The sequence below is a fragment of the Neoarius graeffei genome, chromosome 11 (genome assembly GCF_027579695.1).
Source record: "Neoarius graeffei isolate fNeoGra1 chromosome 11, fNeoGra1.pri, whole genome shotgun sequence".
NCBI classification, from domain to species: Eukaryota; Metazoa; Chordata; class Actinopteri; order Siluriformes; family Ariidae; genus Neoarius; species Neoarius graeffei.
Window position 1 is genome coordinate 67,293,120 of NC_083579.1, and position 18,900 is coordinate 67,312,019.

General features: G+C 42.6%; 1 protein-coding gene across 1 annotated transcript in view; it reads left to right on the top strand.

Annotated features, from left to right (window-relative positions):
• Positions 1-18,900, top strand: part of LOC132893968 (BTB/POZ domain-containing protein 7-like) — a 75,894-nt gene that overhangs the window by 54,141 nt on the left and 2,853 nt on the right. Inside the window, exons 4-10 of the mRNA XM_060933149.1 lie at positions 7,039-7,247; positions 10,433-10,508; positions 10,704-10,864; positions 11,071-11,214; positions 13,584-13,773; positions 14,079-14,257; positions 14,350-14,736. Coding sequence (XP_060789132.1) covers positions 7,039-7,247; positions 10,433-10,508; positions 10,704-10,864; positions 11,071-11,214; positions 13,584-13,773; positions 14,079-14,257; positions 14,350-14,736 — 1,346 coding nt within the window. The remainder of the gene's footprint in view (positions 1-7,038; positions 7,248-10,432; positions 10,509-10,703; positions 10,865-11,070; positions 11,215-13,583; positions 13,774-14,078; positions 14,258-14,349; positions 14,737-18,900) is intronic.

Below are 18,900 nucleotides of genomic sequence, written 5' to 3' on the forward strand. Positions count from 1 at the left end.
ATGCACACTTCAAGCACAGTGAAATTCATCCTTTGCATTTAACCCATCTGAAGCAGTGAACACATGTGCACACACACCCAGAGCAGTGGGCAGCCACACTACAGTGCCCGGGGAGCAGTCAGGGGTTAAGTACAGTACCTTGCTCAAGGGCACCTCAGCCCAAAGCCGCCCCACATCAACCTGACTTTCAGTTGTTCGTTCAGTTCTCCGTTCATTCGCTGCTTCCACGCAAGGGCGAGGTATTGCTGCTGAGGCAAGCATATCCAGCGGAGAAATCAGACGGCTGGTCCACTCATTTTCCATTTTCTCCATACTGAGTACAGGTAGTCGTCGACTTACGACCTATGCGACTTACGACCGATCAACTTTACGACTGTCTGGTTATGACTGGCAAGTGTTTCCCAGCTGAGCTAGCTGAGCGTACGACAGTTTCCGCCCCAGCTCCCGGCAGCGCCCAGCATCCAGCTAGTGTTGCCAGATACTGCTGATGGTTTCCAGCCCAAAATATGTTCAAAATGCACTTAAAACCGCCCAGTCTGGCAACACTGCATCCAGCCTCTTCTCTTATGTGTGCAGTGTTTCGCTGGACAAACAACGAGCGAGCTACAGCGCGCGTACGGCTTAACCAGATCTTGTGCTATAACGTGCGCAGCTGGTAATCAAAGTAACTTTTCTGTTCTGTTACACTGTTCTGTGTCCATTGTCCAAAATGAAAAGTTAGTTTTCAACTGTTCAGCTAAAAAAAAAAAAAGTAATTAAAACGATTGTTGTTGAAATGATGTTTGCAATTTATTTATAATCAAAAACTGATGCAGGTGGATGAAAGAGTAATAGTGTGATAAAGTACTATACTAGTACTACTGAGTGATGAAGTCCTAGTGAATGCTTGATAAGTAGACAATAATAAATAATTAGGTGTATTTTTTGGCACGCAGTGTACGCGCGTACTTTGGCTCAAAATAATAGTACCGGCAAGAAACAAAAGTTACTTTCACCCCTGAGTATGCAGTGTTTGACTTAAACCAAATAATGAGCCAAGGTAATGAAATAAGAAAATGTTGATAAAATAAGACTTTAAGATTATTACAATATCACTACACATCACAATATACTTGCGTTCATCTAACATAGGCCGACTTACGACCAGATCGGTTTACGACCGGTCAGTTGTAACCAAACGCAGTCGTAAGTCAATGACTACCTGTACTCCGCCATTACTGCTCGGCTCAGGCAATTACTAAAACCTGGGACGGGACGTCACCGGTTTTAGCAACAACCGCAGGGAGGTCCCTGCCCGAGCGATATGTCCCGTTCCGTCCCAGGTTTTAGCAACAACCCTCGGCTCATGCTCCAGGAGAACTGGTGCAACTGTGAACTTGCTTTCCTTTTTTTATAGTTTTATTTTCCTTTAATTGTTGGTACTGCACCCTCTTTCAATACGGGCTTATAGCCAATGCTCAACAGATCAGAGGTCTCGTACGAGTCTTCAGTAAAATGTGCAGAGCAGAGGAGAGACCACTTCATAGGTGCCCAGTGTGCCCGTGAACTGCTTGCAAAACGTGTCCAAATCTTTGCAGTTTGAACATTCCTGGGCCATGAATACAACGTAAATTCACCTTTTGTCATGTTGCTGGACCCGCCAGCAACACATCTATATGGCATGGTGATAAATTGGCTCAAAATGGAGGCTCAGGGTTGCAGTCAGCTCTGTTTTAGTATAGCGGAAATGGCGATGAGACCGATAGATTTCCTGCTGTGACGTCATGGATGTCAAGGTCATTCACTCAGACCGCTACCTATATGAATCACTTTAATCGTAAAAATTCATCTCATCTCATTATCTCAAGCCGCTTTATCCTTCTACAGGGTCGCAGGCAAGCTGGAGCCTATCCCAGCTGACTACGGGCGAAAGGCGGGGTACACCCTGGACAAGTCGCCAGGTCATCACAGGGCTGACACATAGACACAGACAACCATTCACATTCACACCTACGGTCAATTTAGAGTCACCAGTTAACCTAACCTGCATGTCTTTGGACTGTGGGGGAAACCGGAGCACCCGGAGGAAACCCACGCGGACACGGGGAGAACATGCAAACTCCACACAGAAAGGCCCTCGCCGGCCCCGGGGCTTGAACCCAGGACCTTCTTGCTGTGAGGCGACAGCGCTAACCACTACACCACCGTGCCGCATCGTAAAAATTGCTGTATTAAATTTATTGTTAATACTTAACCATTCTTGAGGTCTCAAGGCATTTATAAACAAAGTGAGGCCATGGTTCTGTGTATATGCTTTAAGTATTCCAAATCTTTTTTGTAAGAAATGGATGTGCTCTGCCATGTGCTCTGGACCAGATGAAAAGGACCATTCAGACTGTTACCAGCAATAAGTCCAAAAGTCAGGGTCTGTCACGGTATGGGGTTGTTGGTGCCCTTGGCAAAGGTAACTTGCACTTCTACATTAAGAGGTTTAGAAGAAGCTTTTAAATTGTCACTTGTATACAAGAGCACAGCAAAATTTCCTTTGCATTTAACCCATCTGAAGCATTGAACACACATGCAAGTGAGCAATGAGTGCACATGTATACTCTGAGGAAGACGACAGTCGTACGTCGAAACATGTCAGGTAAACAAACCTAAAAACTAGATGTCTGATTGATTAAAAAAGAAAAAAAAACTAACTAGTGAGCAGGTATGCTACAGTACCCAGGCAGCAGTTGGGTGCCTTGCTCAAGGGCACTTCAACCATGGATGCAGAGGGAGCGGAAAGTGCTGTTTGTTCACTCTCTCTCCCCCCATTTTTCCTACCAGTCCAGGGAATCAAACCGACGACCCTTTGGGCCCAAGGCTGCTTCTCTAACCATAGCTGCCCCCATTTTGGTGTAACATTTGCTGCCTTTCAGGTGACCTCTTTACCAGGGATATTCAACAAGACAGTGCAAAACCACACTCTGTACACGTTACAAAGGCATGGCTGTGGAAGGAGAGGGCGCCTGTCCCCTCTGTCCCCAATAGAGAATGTGTGGCAAATTTTGAAACGAAAAATATGACCAGGTACCTTTTTATACCTTTTCGCAGGAAAAATGGGACAAAAATGACATCTGCAATACTTCAGCACTTGGAGTCTACAGTCCTTAAACATCTTAATGTTATCAAAAGGAAAGCAACATTTTATAAAGTGGTAAATGCTTTATTGTCGCAGCTTTTTTTTTTTTTTTTATAAATATGTTGCAAGAATCTCATCTCATCTCTAGCCGCTTTATCCTGTTCTACAGGGTCGCAGGCAAGCTGGAGCCTATCCCAGCTGACTACGGGCGAAAGGCGGGGTACACCCTGGACAAGTCGCCAGGTCATCATAGGGTTGACACATAGACACAGACAATCATTCACACTCACATTCACACCTACGGTCAATTTAGAGTCACCAGTTAACCTAACCTGCATGTCTTTGGACTGTGGGGGAAACCGGAGCACCCGGAGGAAACCCACGCGGACACGGGGAGAACATGCAAACTCCACACAGAAAGGCCCTCGTCGGCCACGGGGCTCGAACCCGGACCTTCTTGCTGTGAGGCGACAGCGCTAACCGCTACACCACCGTGCCGCCCTGTTGCAAGAATCAAAATTGAAATGTTTATTTGGGGGAAAAATAATTCATGAGGTAAAACATCAGATGATGTACTGTTTTGAATGGAATATTACAGGTCAAAGATTATTTACAAATCATTTTCAGTTTTAATTTCAACATGCTATCCCATTCAACAGACTGCAGCAATGCATTTGTTCAGGAGCAAGCAGGAACTGTAATATTCCCCCATGTCTTCCATTTTTGGTGTTTGAAAGCACAGTGTACCAAATCCACAGACGGTAGAATATCCTGGCACAAATACCACATGCACAGTGTATCTGTGTTGCTATCACCTTTCCATATATGTCAGTATAACTTCATGAAAACACAAAGCCACACACGTTGTCTGCCGCATTCACGGTTCTCTCTCTCTCTCTCTCTCTCTCTCGTGCTTGCTTGCTCCGGCCCCCCCACGCGTTCAGAGTGGTGGTGTGTTAAACAGTGACTGTTTTTTCTAGTTTTTGGATTCAATTTAGTTCACTGTTTGCTTAAAGCTTAGCTTTTTGTCTGTTGCGCTCAAGTTTAAAACGGATCTGCGGCTTAGGATGACTCCTAGCCATGCTTAGGGTTATTTTTTTTGTTTATCCAGTCGTAAAGTGTAGATGCTACAAGATCATACTCAAGTAAAATGCCAAGTATTTACTCCATAACTATTAAAGTTCCCCTTAATTTTCATTCACCAAGGAGGGATTTTAGAAAGAAAATGACTTTGGAGGGAGAGCAAGCAAGAGTGTGGATACAGGAAAGCAATTTATTAAACTTTTTATTCTTTAGATGTCTGGAAATTACATGGACAGATCATTTCTAACGAACATGCATGGCAACATGGAGATCAAAGCAGTGCATTTTCCCCCCCTCTTTTTCTTTAAACCGTTTTTTTTTTTTTTTTTTTTTAGCCAAAATGTCTTTTTTTGGGGGGGGGGGTTGATTTTGGCGCAAATATTTTCCTTATTTTCAAATCCACTTGCTTAAAGTTTGAAGCTTGAGCTCCAGATTGAGGATGTTAATGTTAAGACCAGTCAGATAGGTGTATATTGTGTATGCGGTACTTTTTAAAGGGGGGGGGGGTAATATAGTCTTGTGAATCTCAGTGAGCTAATGGGGAACAGAGGCAGCTTTCATCATAGCATGACCTCCAAAGCAAAAGCAAGGTTTTACCCTTCAAAGGCGTGTGCACAAGAACTGTTGTGGGAGATGGAGTTGGGGAATGTGTTAAAAGCAGATAATGGATGGATTATTGGCGGAGAGGTGGGAGACAGGATGCAATAAATGTAAAGGCAAGTGGGAGGTGGGTGGATGGATTGAGGAAGAAGGAAAGGGAGAGAATCCATGTCTTTCGCTTCAGCCTGTTACTAATGATGAAGGCAAAACCCTGATTTTTACCTTCATCAATTTAAACAGCCCCTTAAGGAGTGAAGACTTCCTCTGCATCTCCTCTACACCACTTTAATACAGAAAGTCAGACTTTAGATGCAACGTGATTGCTCATTTTGCAAATGTATGCATGAAATGTAAATCTGTATTTATGATTAAAGCAGTGAATTTCCACTCATGTCAGGCGGCGTGTATATTGGGTTCATTATTCCCCGTGTTGAAAACTATATCGCAAACGTGAACTGCATTCCTAATCCAGTTTTATCAGTTATGCCATGTCCTCATTTCAGTGTTTCTAGCCTTTGAAGATGAAACCCTTTCATCTAGTTACTGAAAAACTCTCCAGAGTTGACCGACTAAAGCGGATCCTCACCTCTGTCCAGCAAAAACATCAGCTATTAAAATGGAATCAGAAAAATGAGGTATGATTATTGAACAGGAGAATGCTGGGGTGGTGCTAAATTCCCTTGAATTCAGGGGATTGCATTGTATGAAATATCCAGCACTAGCCCAGGGAGGTGACCTTTTTAAAAACTCTGCTCTACTATTGCCAGCAGCTGACAGACAGGGAGGGGTCTGTCTGACATCACCTTTCCAATACTTCGAATTAACCTATTTTGGCTTGTGTGCCCATAAACAATATACAGGTTTTAAAATGATTTACCACTTTGGCTGCTTTCTTCATATGTCTTTCTGCATGAGCTGACTGCTTATGTAGCCTCACACCCCTTATCAGGAGTTAATCCAAATATATTAAGTCAGTAGTGTACACTTCTCTGTGGCAGCACTGTATTTGGAGAATGTGGTACAGGAATGAGGATGTTGATGGGAGGTGTGAAGAAGTCAATGGCATTGCTATGGTTTCGTAGTTAGTGGAGTCAAAGAGGGTTTTTTGCTTTTTTTGGGGGGGGGTTGTACCCTGCCTGTAGTAGCGTTTAGGGTGTGGCATCAGACAAGTTGGAGGACTTTTATTTCCCAGTCTGTTAAGTCTTGGTGGATGCCAGCTGTCCTTTTATTGATTAATTTGTATTGTTTTTATATTAACTATTTTTTTTTTCCTCATCTCATTATCTCTAGCCGCTTTATCCTGTCCTACAGGGTCGCAGGCAAGCTGGAGCCTATCCCAGCTGACTCCGGGCGAAAGGTGGGGTACACCCTGGACAAGTCGCCAGGTCATCACAGGGCTGACACATAGACACAGACAACCATTCACATTCACAACTACGGTCAATTTAGAGTCACCAGTTAACCTAACCTGCATGTCTTTGGACTGTGGGGGAAACCGGAGCACCCGGAGGAAACCCACACGGACACGGGGAGAACATGCAAACTCCGCACAGAAAGGCCCTCGCCGGCCACGGGGCTCGAACCCGGACCTTCTTGCTGTGAGGCGACAGCGCTAACCACTACACCACCGTGCCGCCCGTTTTCTTCTTCTGAGTAATGATTTGATTCAATTAAATTCTGATTCAAGGTACCACCTTGGGATTATTATCCCCCCCACCATTGTGATTCGATTTTTATTTATTCATTTTAAATACCTAAAACCTGTTATTAATCTAAAGGCATTTTCACTTCATCACTTGCGTGATTTGAACCTTCATTTACACATTGCAGTTTTATCCTGCCCTGGCCTTGTGTTTGTGCACACACAGCTGTTGGGTGGATGAGACTCTGCCCTGCTGGTGATAACATCAGCAGTGGCCTGTGGTGCAGAAAGCATTAGCCTTTGCAAAGCTCTGGATTATTACTGGGTTGGTGGTGTTACCACTACATGCAGCGATCCCCAGGTGTCAAGCTATGCGTGTGCTGGGCTGGGGCTCTGTAGACAGCTCAGGCTGATTCTTATCTCTCCCTTCCAAACCCATCTGTCCTTGAGATGTTAATGTGTGAAGGATGCATGTTAGAAGATTTATAATGGAAAAATTCAACTATCTGAAGGCAGTGGAATAGTATGCAGGCTGAGATTATACCTTTTTACCTTTTGTGGAGAACTTTTTTGGGAAAAAAATTTCACTCTTATTCTTTCTGTCCAGGTTGTGAGGATATCGTTGTGGAGAGCATCTCTCTGGAGTCGCTGATCTCCATTCTGAAGTGGAGTTCTCAGCCATACGGCTCAAAATGGGTCCACAGACAAGCCGTGCATTTCCTTTGTGAGGAGTTCAGCCAGGTCATGACCTCAGATGTGCTCTATGAGCTCACCAAGGATCAACTGCTTACAGTTATTCAGTCAGACTACCTGCAGGTACGGCTGTATGGCTTTCCCCTCTCTGATGACCATGGCATATAAAAGCTCACCTTGTAGGCTGAGATAAAGTTGAAACATTTAAACCTTAGTTTTAAATTGGGTGGCTGGTTTGATTTATATATGTTGACCTAAAGTCTCACATTTCCATTTCAAATACACACTCTACATTGTATTGTCACACTTAAGCTTAGTGAGTGATGTCAGTAAATAACCTCCATTTCAGTGGACCAATCACTTTTTTGACATTGAAAGGAGGATGTTGTGGGACATGGAAACTTTTACCTACCAAACCTGTCCAAAGTTCACTAATCCTAGTGTTATGAACCATGAGGAACATGGCAGTATAAAACTGTTCAAGATGCACAAGTCCTTTCTGTTTACCTGGTGATTAACTGTTAAAACTACCTTGAATTTAGTAGCCTGCTAGCTATGTTGGTTAATATTCGTGTTATTAGGCTATACTTTGTGGCAAGGACATGAGTTTTTCCAAATTGTCTCTCTCTAGCCGCTTTATCCTGTTCTACAGGGTCGCAGGCAAGCTGGAGCCTATCCCAGCTGACTATGGGTGAAAGGCGGGGTACACCCTGGACAAGTCGCCAGGTCATCACAGGGCTGATACATAGACACAGACAACCATTCACACTCACATTCACACCTACGCTCAATTTAGAGTCACCAGTTAACCTAACCTGTATGTCTTTGGACTGTGGGGGAAACCGGAGCACCCGGAGGAAACCCACGCTGACACAGGGAGAACATGCAAACTCCGCACAGAAAGGCCCTCGCCGGCCACGGGGCTCGAACCCGGACCTTCTTGCTGTGAGGCGACAGTGTTAACCACTACACCACCATGCTGCTCCAAGTGAGCATTTATTTAAAAAAAAAAAAAATCCATGAAGACTAACCAGTTGCTTAATGTTTCTGTTGATAGAAATTTTAATAACGGCAGTGTTTTTAATCACATGCTCTAATTTGCAGTTTGTGGTATAGTGTTTTCCAAACATCTGAAAGCATTTAAATGTGTCTGTTTTTACATTCGTTTCTAATTATGTGCATTTCATTACAAATCATGATACAATACCAGTCAAAAGTTTGGACACAGCTTCTAATTCAATGTTTTTACTTTATTTTTATTAAGACACTTCATGTCTTAAAGTAATGATGGATGCCGTTTCTCTTTACTTCGTTGAACAGTTCTTGGCGTAAGATGGATTACTGCAGTTGTGGAATAGGGTTATTTACTGCATTTTAAAAAAAAAATATTTACTATTTACTGTTTTTGATCTCAAACTCATTTCAGAAGGCAAGAAATTGTACTAATTAACTTTTGATGAGGCACTTGTTAATTGAAAAGCTTTCCAGGTAACTACCTCATGAAGCTGGCTAAGATAACGCCAATAGTGTGCAAAGTGTCCTCAAGGTAAACGGTGGAGACTTTTTGAAGAATCTAAAATATCAAACATATTTTGTTTAACACTTTTTGGTTTACCACATAATTCCATACATGTTCCATGTGTTTATTTCACAGTTTTGATGTTTTCAGTATTGTTCTATGATGTAGAAAATGGTCAAAATACAGAAAAACTTATTGAGTAGGGGTGTACAAACTTTTGACTGGAGCTGTATGTACATGAATTTCAGCGTTTGTTACTCTCTTCTCCCCACCCACCCCCCTTTTTGGTTTAATGACAGAATGCTGCTGTGGACTTCACAAGTTTGTGTAAAAGCTGATGATCCATGTTGGAGCAAATCCATGTTGTCTGAGGCCAAGTTTACATTAGACCGTATCTGTCTCGTTTTCTTCGCGGATGCACTGTCTGTTTACATTAAAACGCCAGGAAACGGGAATCCGCCAGGGTCCACGTATTCAATCCAGATCGTGTCTGGTCCGGTGCTGTGTAAATATTGAGGATACGCTGTGCTGAGCGTCGTCATTGGACAACGTCACTGTGACATCCACCTTCCTGATTCGCTGGCGTTGGTCATGTGACGCGACTGCTGAAAAACGGCGCGGACTTCCGCCTTGTATCACCTTTCATTAAAGAGTATAAAAGTATGAAAATACTGCAAATACTGATGCAAATACTGCCCACTGTGTAATGATGATTGTCTTTAGGCTTGCCATCCTTCCACTTGCAAGTGGTAAGTGACGCGCATACCCGATATGCACTGAGAGCACACACACAGCGGCTCAGTCCCGAATTACTGCTCGTGCACTTCACTCGCACGCTCTGTGAGGTGCGCACTCCGGCCCTGCGCAGCCTCCAGAGGGCACTCGCTGTTCAGGGCGGAGTGATTTGGAGCGCAGGATGCCTGCGGAGCCGAGCGTATCCGTGTATTGGCGTTGCTGTGTGCACGCGAATCGTGTATTGGCGTTGCTGTGTGCACACTAATCGTTTTAAAAACGTTAATCTGATGATCCGCTGATACGGTCTAATGTAAACCCCACCTGAATATGTACGTCAATGGAAGGGATTAGACTCGAGGAAAATCTGACCTTTTGTACAAAGTTGACATGATCAGTGTCCTTGATTGATTGCCTACATTTAAATAGTAACTTAGAAATAAATATTCTACAACTATTTCCTGCATCCCCTTTCATTTTAAATATTTTCAGAATTTTAAGACTTTCTTTTTATTTCCAGTTTTAAATTAGTTTTTTTTTTTGGGGGGGGGGGAGAAACACCTTCCCCTCCCCACACCCAGAATCTCCAGTGTTGTGGTATTTCCCACATTACAATGGGTGCAGTATAATGGTGAGCTGATGACCCATTTTCCTATTTTAATTACTGTGCATCTCCAAGAGACAATCTGTCTGTACTACATGGATACTAATGCAAAAAAAAAAAAAACCCTCTCATTTTGTAGTGGACTCATTTCAACCACTTTGAGTTAGGGCTTAAATACAGATTTGAAACCCCTTTTAAATTTCTCATGTAAACGGGCTAGTAAATTACAAGGTCTATTCATGCAAAGATGTCTGCTGTTTTCAAGTATTCAAGGTAGGTCACAGGGCCAGACATTCAGTACATGGAGGAGCCACTGTGCGAGTTTAAGTGGTGTCTCTGCTTCAGTCTGTCATTAAAGTCTCAAATCTTTCAGGGCACCTTTTGTGAAATGAGTGTGGTGGTAATCCTGTGCTGTGCTGTGCTTCGCGGTCTCCACCGCCCTCTCTTTCACAGGCGAGCGAGCAGGACATTTTGAAGTATGTGATTAAGTGGGGCGAGCACCAGCTCATTAGGAGGATGGCTGACCGAGGTGAGATTGCTGTTCCCATTGACCCTCATGCACTGCATATTTTCACCTCTCACACATGCCCTCTTAGAGTCATAAAGCACACCAATGACCGATGTCGTTATGGTCATAGGGATGTGTTCCGATTAAGGCATGTACTATACGGTACACAGACGTCGGATAGCGTTTGTGTAATGGCATTTTCTGTGTGTGCGTCAGAGCCCAATCTACTGAGCGGTACAGCTCACAGTGTGAATAAGCGTGGAGTGAAAAGAAGAGATCTGGATATCGAAGAACTGAAAGAGATTTTGTCTCCTCTGCTGCCTTACATCCGCATGGAGCACATTCTCCCAGCCAATAGTGACATCCTCGCTGACGCAGTGAGTGTTCGTTCGTCATGTAATGAGTTTAGATCTCATGTGTGAAAGTGTAAACTGATGGAGCACAATCAGGAACCCATGTGACCTTTTTAATCTCCCTCCTGCTGCTCGTTATTGACTGCTGAATGAAGGTTTTTGTGGAGACCCTGTAGGCAGCAGAGCTTGGTTTGCTGAGATGGCTGTGCTTTTTTTTTTTTTTTAAACAGATGAAGCGTGGCTTGATCAGCACTCCTCCATCAGACATGTTGCCCACAGCAGAGGGAGGCAAAGTAAACGCCTGGCTTAGGCAGAAAAACACAGGCATTTACGTGCGTCCGCGTCTCTTCTCTCCCTACGTGGAGGAGGCAAAGGTAGGCCTGTTTTCTAACTTAACTTGTCTCACATGTCTTGCTCAATATCAAAATCATGATTATAAATTACTTAATTCAACAATTAAGTTTATTGTACTTTGATGTTGATTTGGAACTTGTATAATGGTCACAGTAAGAAAAGTGGCTTTTCACTCATTGTACGTTATTCTAGCCACATTCACTGGATATGAGCAATCATGTGCTCCGATTGGCTACTCTACTACTAGGATATCAGCTCCTATACCGTGAGTAGAGGAAAAACAAAATGGCAGAGCGTGTTGCTGAATCAACTGAGGAAGAAATGAAAACTCTACTTGAAAACGAAACCTCAAAAAATACAAAAAAGCAACAAAATATGGAATAAAAGTATTTGATGGTAAGAACGTATCTTCCCCCCTAATAATAATTATTATTATCATTATTATTATAGCATTTTTCACAAATTGCTACTGTCATTTCGCCAGTTTGTTTACGTTCTAAGTGGAAATTTTGTCAGACGTTTTGTATAAAGTTTTTATTTATCAAATTTGCAAAAAATAAAAATGCTCTTTCTCAAAATCCAGTGAATGTGGACAGAATAAAAGTTATTCCACTCGGTCTCGTCATATATGGCTTATACCAGATAGGTCATTTATGACTCGATTTCGTGGAATAACTGGTAAAGTAGTATTTCTTCTTTATAAATCCCTGAATCAGACGCACCCCCCCTTCTTTCTTTTTTTTTTTTTAAAAACTTTATTTATTTATTTTTTAAAAAGGATCCAGGCCTGTTTGCACCAAAAGTTAGGAACATTTAGGCTACGTTCACACTGCAGGCTGAAGTGACTCAAATCCGATCTTTTCGCCCATATGTGACCTGTATCCGATCTTTTATTGACAATATGAAAGACACCGATCCGATTTTTTTCAAATCCGACCCAGGCCGTTTGGATATGTGGTCCTAATTCCGATTCCTATCCGCTCTTTTCATATGCGACTTCAGTCTGAACCGCCAGGTCGCATTCATCCGACTTGCACGTCATCAACAAGCCACAAACGTCACTATTCTGCGCTGAAGTAGGCGGCGGGTCTCTCAAAAAAAGTTACAACAACATGGCGCATAATCACGGGCGCAGATAGAGGGTGGGACTCGTCCCACCCAGATTTAAATTCACCTCGTTCGGTCCCCCCCACTTATAGGGAGGAAAAAACGTCTATGCTGTCTTTCTTTGCATAAGGCAAACCTCACGGAAAAATCAAAAGACTAATTACCATTCGGTTTATTGAGGTGCACAGCAGTGTATACATAGTTGCAACAACTCACATAAAACAAAACAAAGACTGATATTCGGTTGGTTGAGCTGCGCAGACTGCACAGGTTGCGAGCTCAAGCTTGGTTGCTATGGTTACTAACAACAAGTTTGACAGGCATATCGGGGTTGGGCTTGGTTTGCTGGCAGCTTTGTCCCCCCCAGTTCAAAAAACGTATCTGCGCCCCTGCGCATGACATCAATGCGAGGGACGCTTCGGGCTGTGAAGGTTCTGAATCTTCTCAGTGGAAGGACGCAGAGGTTAGGGAGCTGATTTCCATTTGGGGGGATGCAGCTATTCAAGCTAGATTGGATGGGTCATACCGCAACCGGGCGGTTTTACTTCCGTAAACACTGGCCATGCTCACTGCGTGTGACGTCGTCGTATCCTGCAATGCGCATGCGGAACACTTTTAGGTCGCTTTTCGTTCATACTGAGGATCACATACAAGTCGCATATATTTGTTAATGTGAACGACCTCACAAAAAAATCGGATTTCACAAAAAAATCGGAATTGAGCATTAAGCCTTGCAGTGTGAACGTAGCGTTAGTTGTATGACGACTAGGAACCCAGGAACCAATCTCTGGTCCACTTAATGTTGATGGTTCAGGGTTTGCTTCAAGTGAACTCTGCGGTGAACTGTACCATGTGTGAAAGCCTCCACTAACCAGTTCTTATAAGCAAGAAGGTTTAATCTGAATGGCTGATCAGCATTCAGCCAAAGTAAAGAAAGCTGAATTGAGTACAAATATTAATTAAACGAACATTTAATAAAGGTATATTGTCATTTATTTGATGAGGGTTTTGCCCACAGCAGAATTGACTGAACAATTTGCAGTTAGGATTCTAAAAGCCCAGAATCAACCCTGATTATAGGTCTGATCGTTTAGTTCAAGGGTGAAAACACCTAACTAGTGCTAAATTTAAACAAATAAATAAGGATATCGTAGCATAAACCAGTCAATAAAACACTGACCGATTTTAGCAATGCTCACCAATATTAGTCTTGTTTTTAAATTTTCAGGCAGTCAAAAATTGTGATCATGATTAAAAGTACTATTTGTGTCTGTGTCTTTAGTCAGTCCTTGAGGAGATGATGGTGGAACAGACGGATCTGGTACGACTGAGAATGGTGCGCATGTCTAATGTGCCCGACACACTGTACATGGTCAATAACGCTGTGCCCCAGTGCTGTCACATCATAAACCACCAGCAAATCCCTGGCAACCAAACCACTGCCCCATCTGTCGTGGCCAATGAGATACCAGGTGAGTGACAGTCCCACGTCATGCTCCTAAGTAAAGCATTTCAGAGTAGTGTAGCGGTTTAGAGGATGTGACTTTGAAAGTGATATTTTCTGTCAAGTTCCCTTATTAGAAGAGACATAAAGGAACTGAGAGTCATTCAGTGGAAAATGAGAAAATGTGATGTCAAACACATGATTGTGAAAACTATCAGAAAGTCATATGCATTATTCCATTGAGAGAGATTGAGGGAATCTTTTAAGTGTGATCATTGATGTAACCTTTGAAGTCCTTCTTCCTATTTGTATTTTTACATGCGTGTGTAACAGTGCCCAGCTTGGCAGTGGTTCGAGAGATGATTTCCAGGCTACAGGAGCTCAGGCACACCGATCAAGTCCAGAGAGCCTATGCGCTGAACTGTGGGGAGGGAGCAACAGTGAGCTATGAGCTTCAACTCCGTGTTCTCCGAGAGTTTGGCCTGCCGGATGGAGCCGCAGAGTTGCTGCAGGTGAGTCCGTTAGAGCACCCACAAATTGTTAAAACTGGGGAATTGAAATGACCGTGATGTAATAACACCATTCTTTTGACCTTTGTTGGCAGAACCCACACAAGTTCTTTCCAGAGGAGCGTTTTGGAGATGAGAGTCCTTTACTTGGTCTGAGAGCAGTCAGCCATTGCAGAGTGAACAGCTCCCCTGCTATAGAGACTATGTTTACAGAATTAGAGAGCCTTGGGAGTCTTAACCCCCCTCTCCCTCCTCCACCTCCTCCATATCATGCCATGTCAGCTCAGGCCCAGCACAGAGTAGCCTGGGGCTCCAGGGTGGCAGTGCCAGCCCCATCTCGCTCCTTCTCATACCCCTGTAACCACACACTACTCCAACAGAGAGGCTCCTCCATGCCCAAATCCGGCAACCCACCACACCAAGCTCCTGACTACGGCATGGCACAGAGCATGGGGAAAACACTTAATGCAGAGTCATGTGAGGTGAGTGTCACACAGTAGCTTTGTAAAGAGTTAAATAGTTTTATCAACTGAACAGCATTGATGTGCCCCAAAAAAGGACTTCTGTGTGGTTCTTTGGACAGCAAAGTTTCATCTGTAGGTATGGAAAGTCTGCAAAAATATGGAACTTAATTTTAAGGCCAAGGATATGTATGGGAATTCATCTTATCTTACCATGAGAGAACAGTTTGTGTCAATCGGAGACTTTAGATCCCCTAAATCACCCCTCCTTTATGGTGTCCCTCAGAGCTCTGTCCTGGGACCCTTACTATTGAGGTTTTTCACCTGACGTCACAGGGTCGCGTGACGCCCCGGTGTCCGCCATTTTGAAGGTCAAGCTAGCTAATGTCAACAACAGTAGCTAGTATGTTACTGTAGCAATGTTTACGTTCAGTCATTTGGATGACTGTTAAAACCTTTCAGTCTCAAGTTTTTCCTTTACTGTATTTACTAGTTTACTGTAATTATGATCCGGCAGCTATTTACACCGGATCCAGTGTAAATAGCTGCCGGAGCCGATGTCCCAGCCTGCCCGAGCGCACTAGCTCCGGCAAGCTCAGACGTTGGCTCCGGCAGCTATTTACACTGGATCCGGTGTAAATAGCTGCCGGATCATAATTACAGTAAACTAGTAAATACAGTAAAGGAAAAACTTGAGACTGAAAGGTTTTAACAGTCATCCAAATGACTGAACGTAAACATTGCTACAGTAACATACTAGCTACTGTTGTTGACATTAGCTAGTGCTAACAGCTAGCTGCTAGTACACTGCTACAACACAGACACCGACCCTAATAATACAGTTCTTGGTCATTGCCTGGTAACAGCAAATTTATAACGGGCCATGTCTCAACAGACTAAGAAGTTATTTCAATGACATTTAATAACATTTTGTTTATCTTGAGGACTGAAAGTAAATGAAAATGTGAACAAACCTTAGCTGTAATAAGATGGCGACCACCGGCTCCAGGGACGACCCGCTGATGTAGGCATGTTACCCAGCCTGACACAAAATATTTGTAGGCATCCAAACTCTTGTACGCTTTCAGATCAATACCTGTGTATGGCGATGGGTTTTTAACGACATAGGTACACAGATCATGTGGGCCGAAGTCAGGTAAAGACGAGGGCTTCGTGTACTTCCGTACGTCAGTGAACAATCCTGGTGGAAGGAGGTAAACATCGTTCTCTAAGCCTGCTAACCTCAATTTTTGCAAATACCTCTCCCTCTGCTCGCCCTGTAAATGCCATACGTCGCTGGATAGTGAAGGTGTTTTCTGCATCTCGCTCCTTTTTCTTTTGTTTTTCGTTTGTCACCTTCCTCGCATTCAAACTGATTCGAGCCGTGACGTCCAAAATGGCAGCATCACATGACTTGGTCACGTGGGTGAAAAACCTCAATTTGTAATATACATCCTCCCTCTTGGCCACATAATGCAGCATTATGGGCTCAACTTTCACGGTTATGCAGATGACACCCAAATTTACATTCAAACCAAACCCTCTCACCCACTCCCTCTGTCCAATCTTGTCAACTGTCTAAATGCAGTTAACAATTGGATGGTGCAGAACTTTCTTAAACTAAATCAAGATAAAACCGAAGCCATCCTTATTTCCACCCCTTCTATCTTGAAAAAACTGGAGCACTCACAGCTATCTATTCCTGGTTATTTCACCTTCACTACTGTTGAAGTAAGAAATCTGGGTGTTATTCTGGACTCTACTCTCTCTTTTGACTCGCACATTAAAAATATTACTAAAACAGCTTTCTTTCACCTGAAAAGTCTCTCCAAACTCCGTCCCTCTTTAACTTCATCTGCAGCTGAAACGCTTATACATGCTTTTATCACCTCAAGACTGGACTGCTGTAATGCCCTACTCGATGGCATCCCAGCCAAGCGACTAAATAGGCTGCAATATGTCCAAAACTCAGCTGCTAGGGTACTCACACACACCAGGCCCTGGGATCATATTACTCCTATTCTCTACAACCTGCATTGGCTCCCAGTCAAATACCGCATCCAGTACAAAATTATACTGCTTGTCTACAAATCCCTACATAACCTGGCCCCTCCCTGTTTATCAAATCTCCTAACTCCATATCAACTACCTCTAAATCTTCGTTCCACAGATGTCCACCTATTAGTAGTCCCTTACTCTCGGCTCTGCTCTATGGGTGACAGGGCTTTGTGTTAATGGTCCCAAGCTGTGGAATGCCCTGCCACTAGCATTGCGCCAATGCTCAACACTGTCCAGTTTCAAAAAAAGCGAAAAACTCATCTTTTTAGCTTGGCCTTTTTTCTCTGATTTTTTTAATAACGTTATTATTGATTTCTCATTATTGTTCTTATCTTATTGTTTTGCTTTTTATAGTTTTTTTTTTTTTTTTTTTTTTTAAACTGTTCAGTGTCCTTGGGTACCTTGAAAGGTGCTTATAAATAAAAATTTATTATTATTAAGGGGTGGCACGGTGGTGTAGTGGTTAGCGCTGTCACCTCACAGCAAGAAGGTCCGGGTTCGAGCCCCGTGGCCGGCGAGGGCCTTTCTGTGTGGAGTTTGCATGTTCTCCCCGTGTCCGCGTGGGTTTCCTCCGGGTGCTCCGTTTTCCCCCACAGTCCAAAGACATGCAGGTTAGGTTAACTGGTGACTCTAAATTGACCGTAGGTGTGAATGTGAGTGTGACTGGTTGTCTGTGTCAGCCCTGTGATGACCTGGCGACTTGAACAGGGTGTACCCCGCCTTTTGCCCGTAGTCAGCTAGGATAGGCTCCAGCTTGCCTGCGACCCTGTAGAACAGGATAAAGCGGCTAGAGATGATATGAGATTATTATTATTATTATTATTATTATTCTAAGATGTGGAGAAACTACTAGAGCGGCGGCTACAATTATCAACACCTTAACGATCTTTTAGCCATTGCAAAAGTAGAAAAGACTTTCAATATGTAAATTGTGCATGAATAATTACTCAAACTTCCACTGGAAAAAAAAAAAAAGTTGATTCCCGATTACTTGGCGTATCGGATCAAGTGACCCTGTTCCACAGTTATCGACATTTGTTCTATAATTATCCAGATTATTTATTTTAAAAAAATTGGTATGTGTAATTGGTAAGTTTAAACAGTTTTTAGTTGAAATTTGTTTGACGTAGATTTATATTTAGTACAGAATATCTTTTTATATAAATATATTGATGTCGGTACTTACATAAATGAAGTAATTCTAATGTTTGGAAACAAATGAACTGATAATGTTTAACCTGTGTCAAATCTTTTTGTTCCACTTTCTAAGTATTTTTGTAGATCACATTTTGTTAATCATTCGTTGTTTTGTATTAATTTCTAGTTTTGTAGTTTTCCAATAAATGTCAACAAACCACATGAAAATCCAGGTCAAAGGTCATGTCATTCCTCGAACCAAAACTTTTTTTTTTTTTTTATATTTTTACATCTAAAAATTATAAAATGTCTACTGATATTGTAATATGTGGTAGATATTTAAAAGAAACTGCAAAAAAAAATATTCTGAATGGAATAGAAAAATCTGAATATTTCACGCATCTAATTTTTTATATGCTCGGAATTTAATTCTGGTCTAATTCTATTTACTGCAACAGGATTCCAAATACTCTATAAACTTTCTTTTCTGTTATGAATCAGAAAAAAAATTATTATAAATCACAGCACTTTTATTTTAACCTCCTAAGACCCAAGCTGTTTTTTTTTACATGCATTTTTTATTTCTTTTTGCTATATGGGCTTATTAGAACCTGATTTGAATAAAAACTAAGCATCATCTTTGATAAGATGTACTTTTTGAGAAAAAGTATGTCCACATATGTGGATTCTTGTTCTGAATTTCTAAAAAGTGCTGTCCACGTATGTGACCGCTAGGCCCTAGGCGGTTAAAGTACTTCATCTACTTCAACAGTGTTGCACAAAGATCGATCCATAACAGTTGTAAATGTCACTTAATTCCACAGGGTGTCGATAATGGTGGACACCGGTGAAAGTGGTCACAATTATCGACGCTTCACGTGACATTTCAAACGTGCGTTTAGATACAAAATGGCGACTGTCAAATGAAGGCGTAAGAAACAAAGTAGGTTCCGACAAGGAGATCATGAAATATCAGTGAAATTTGAGAAG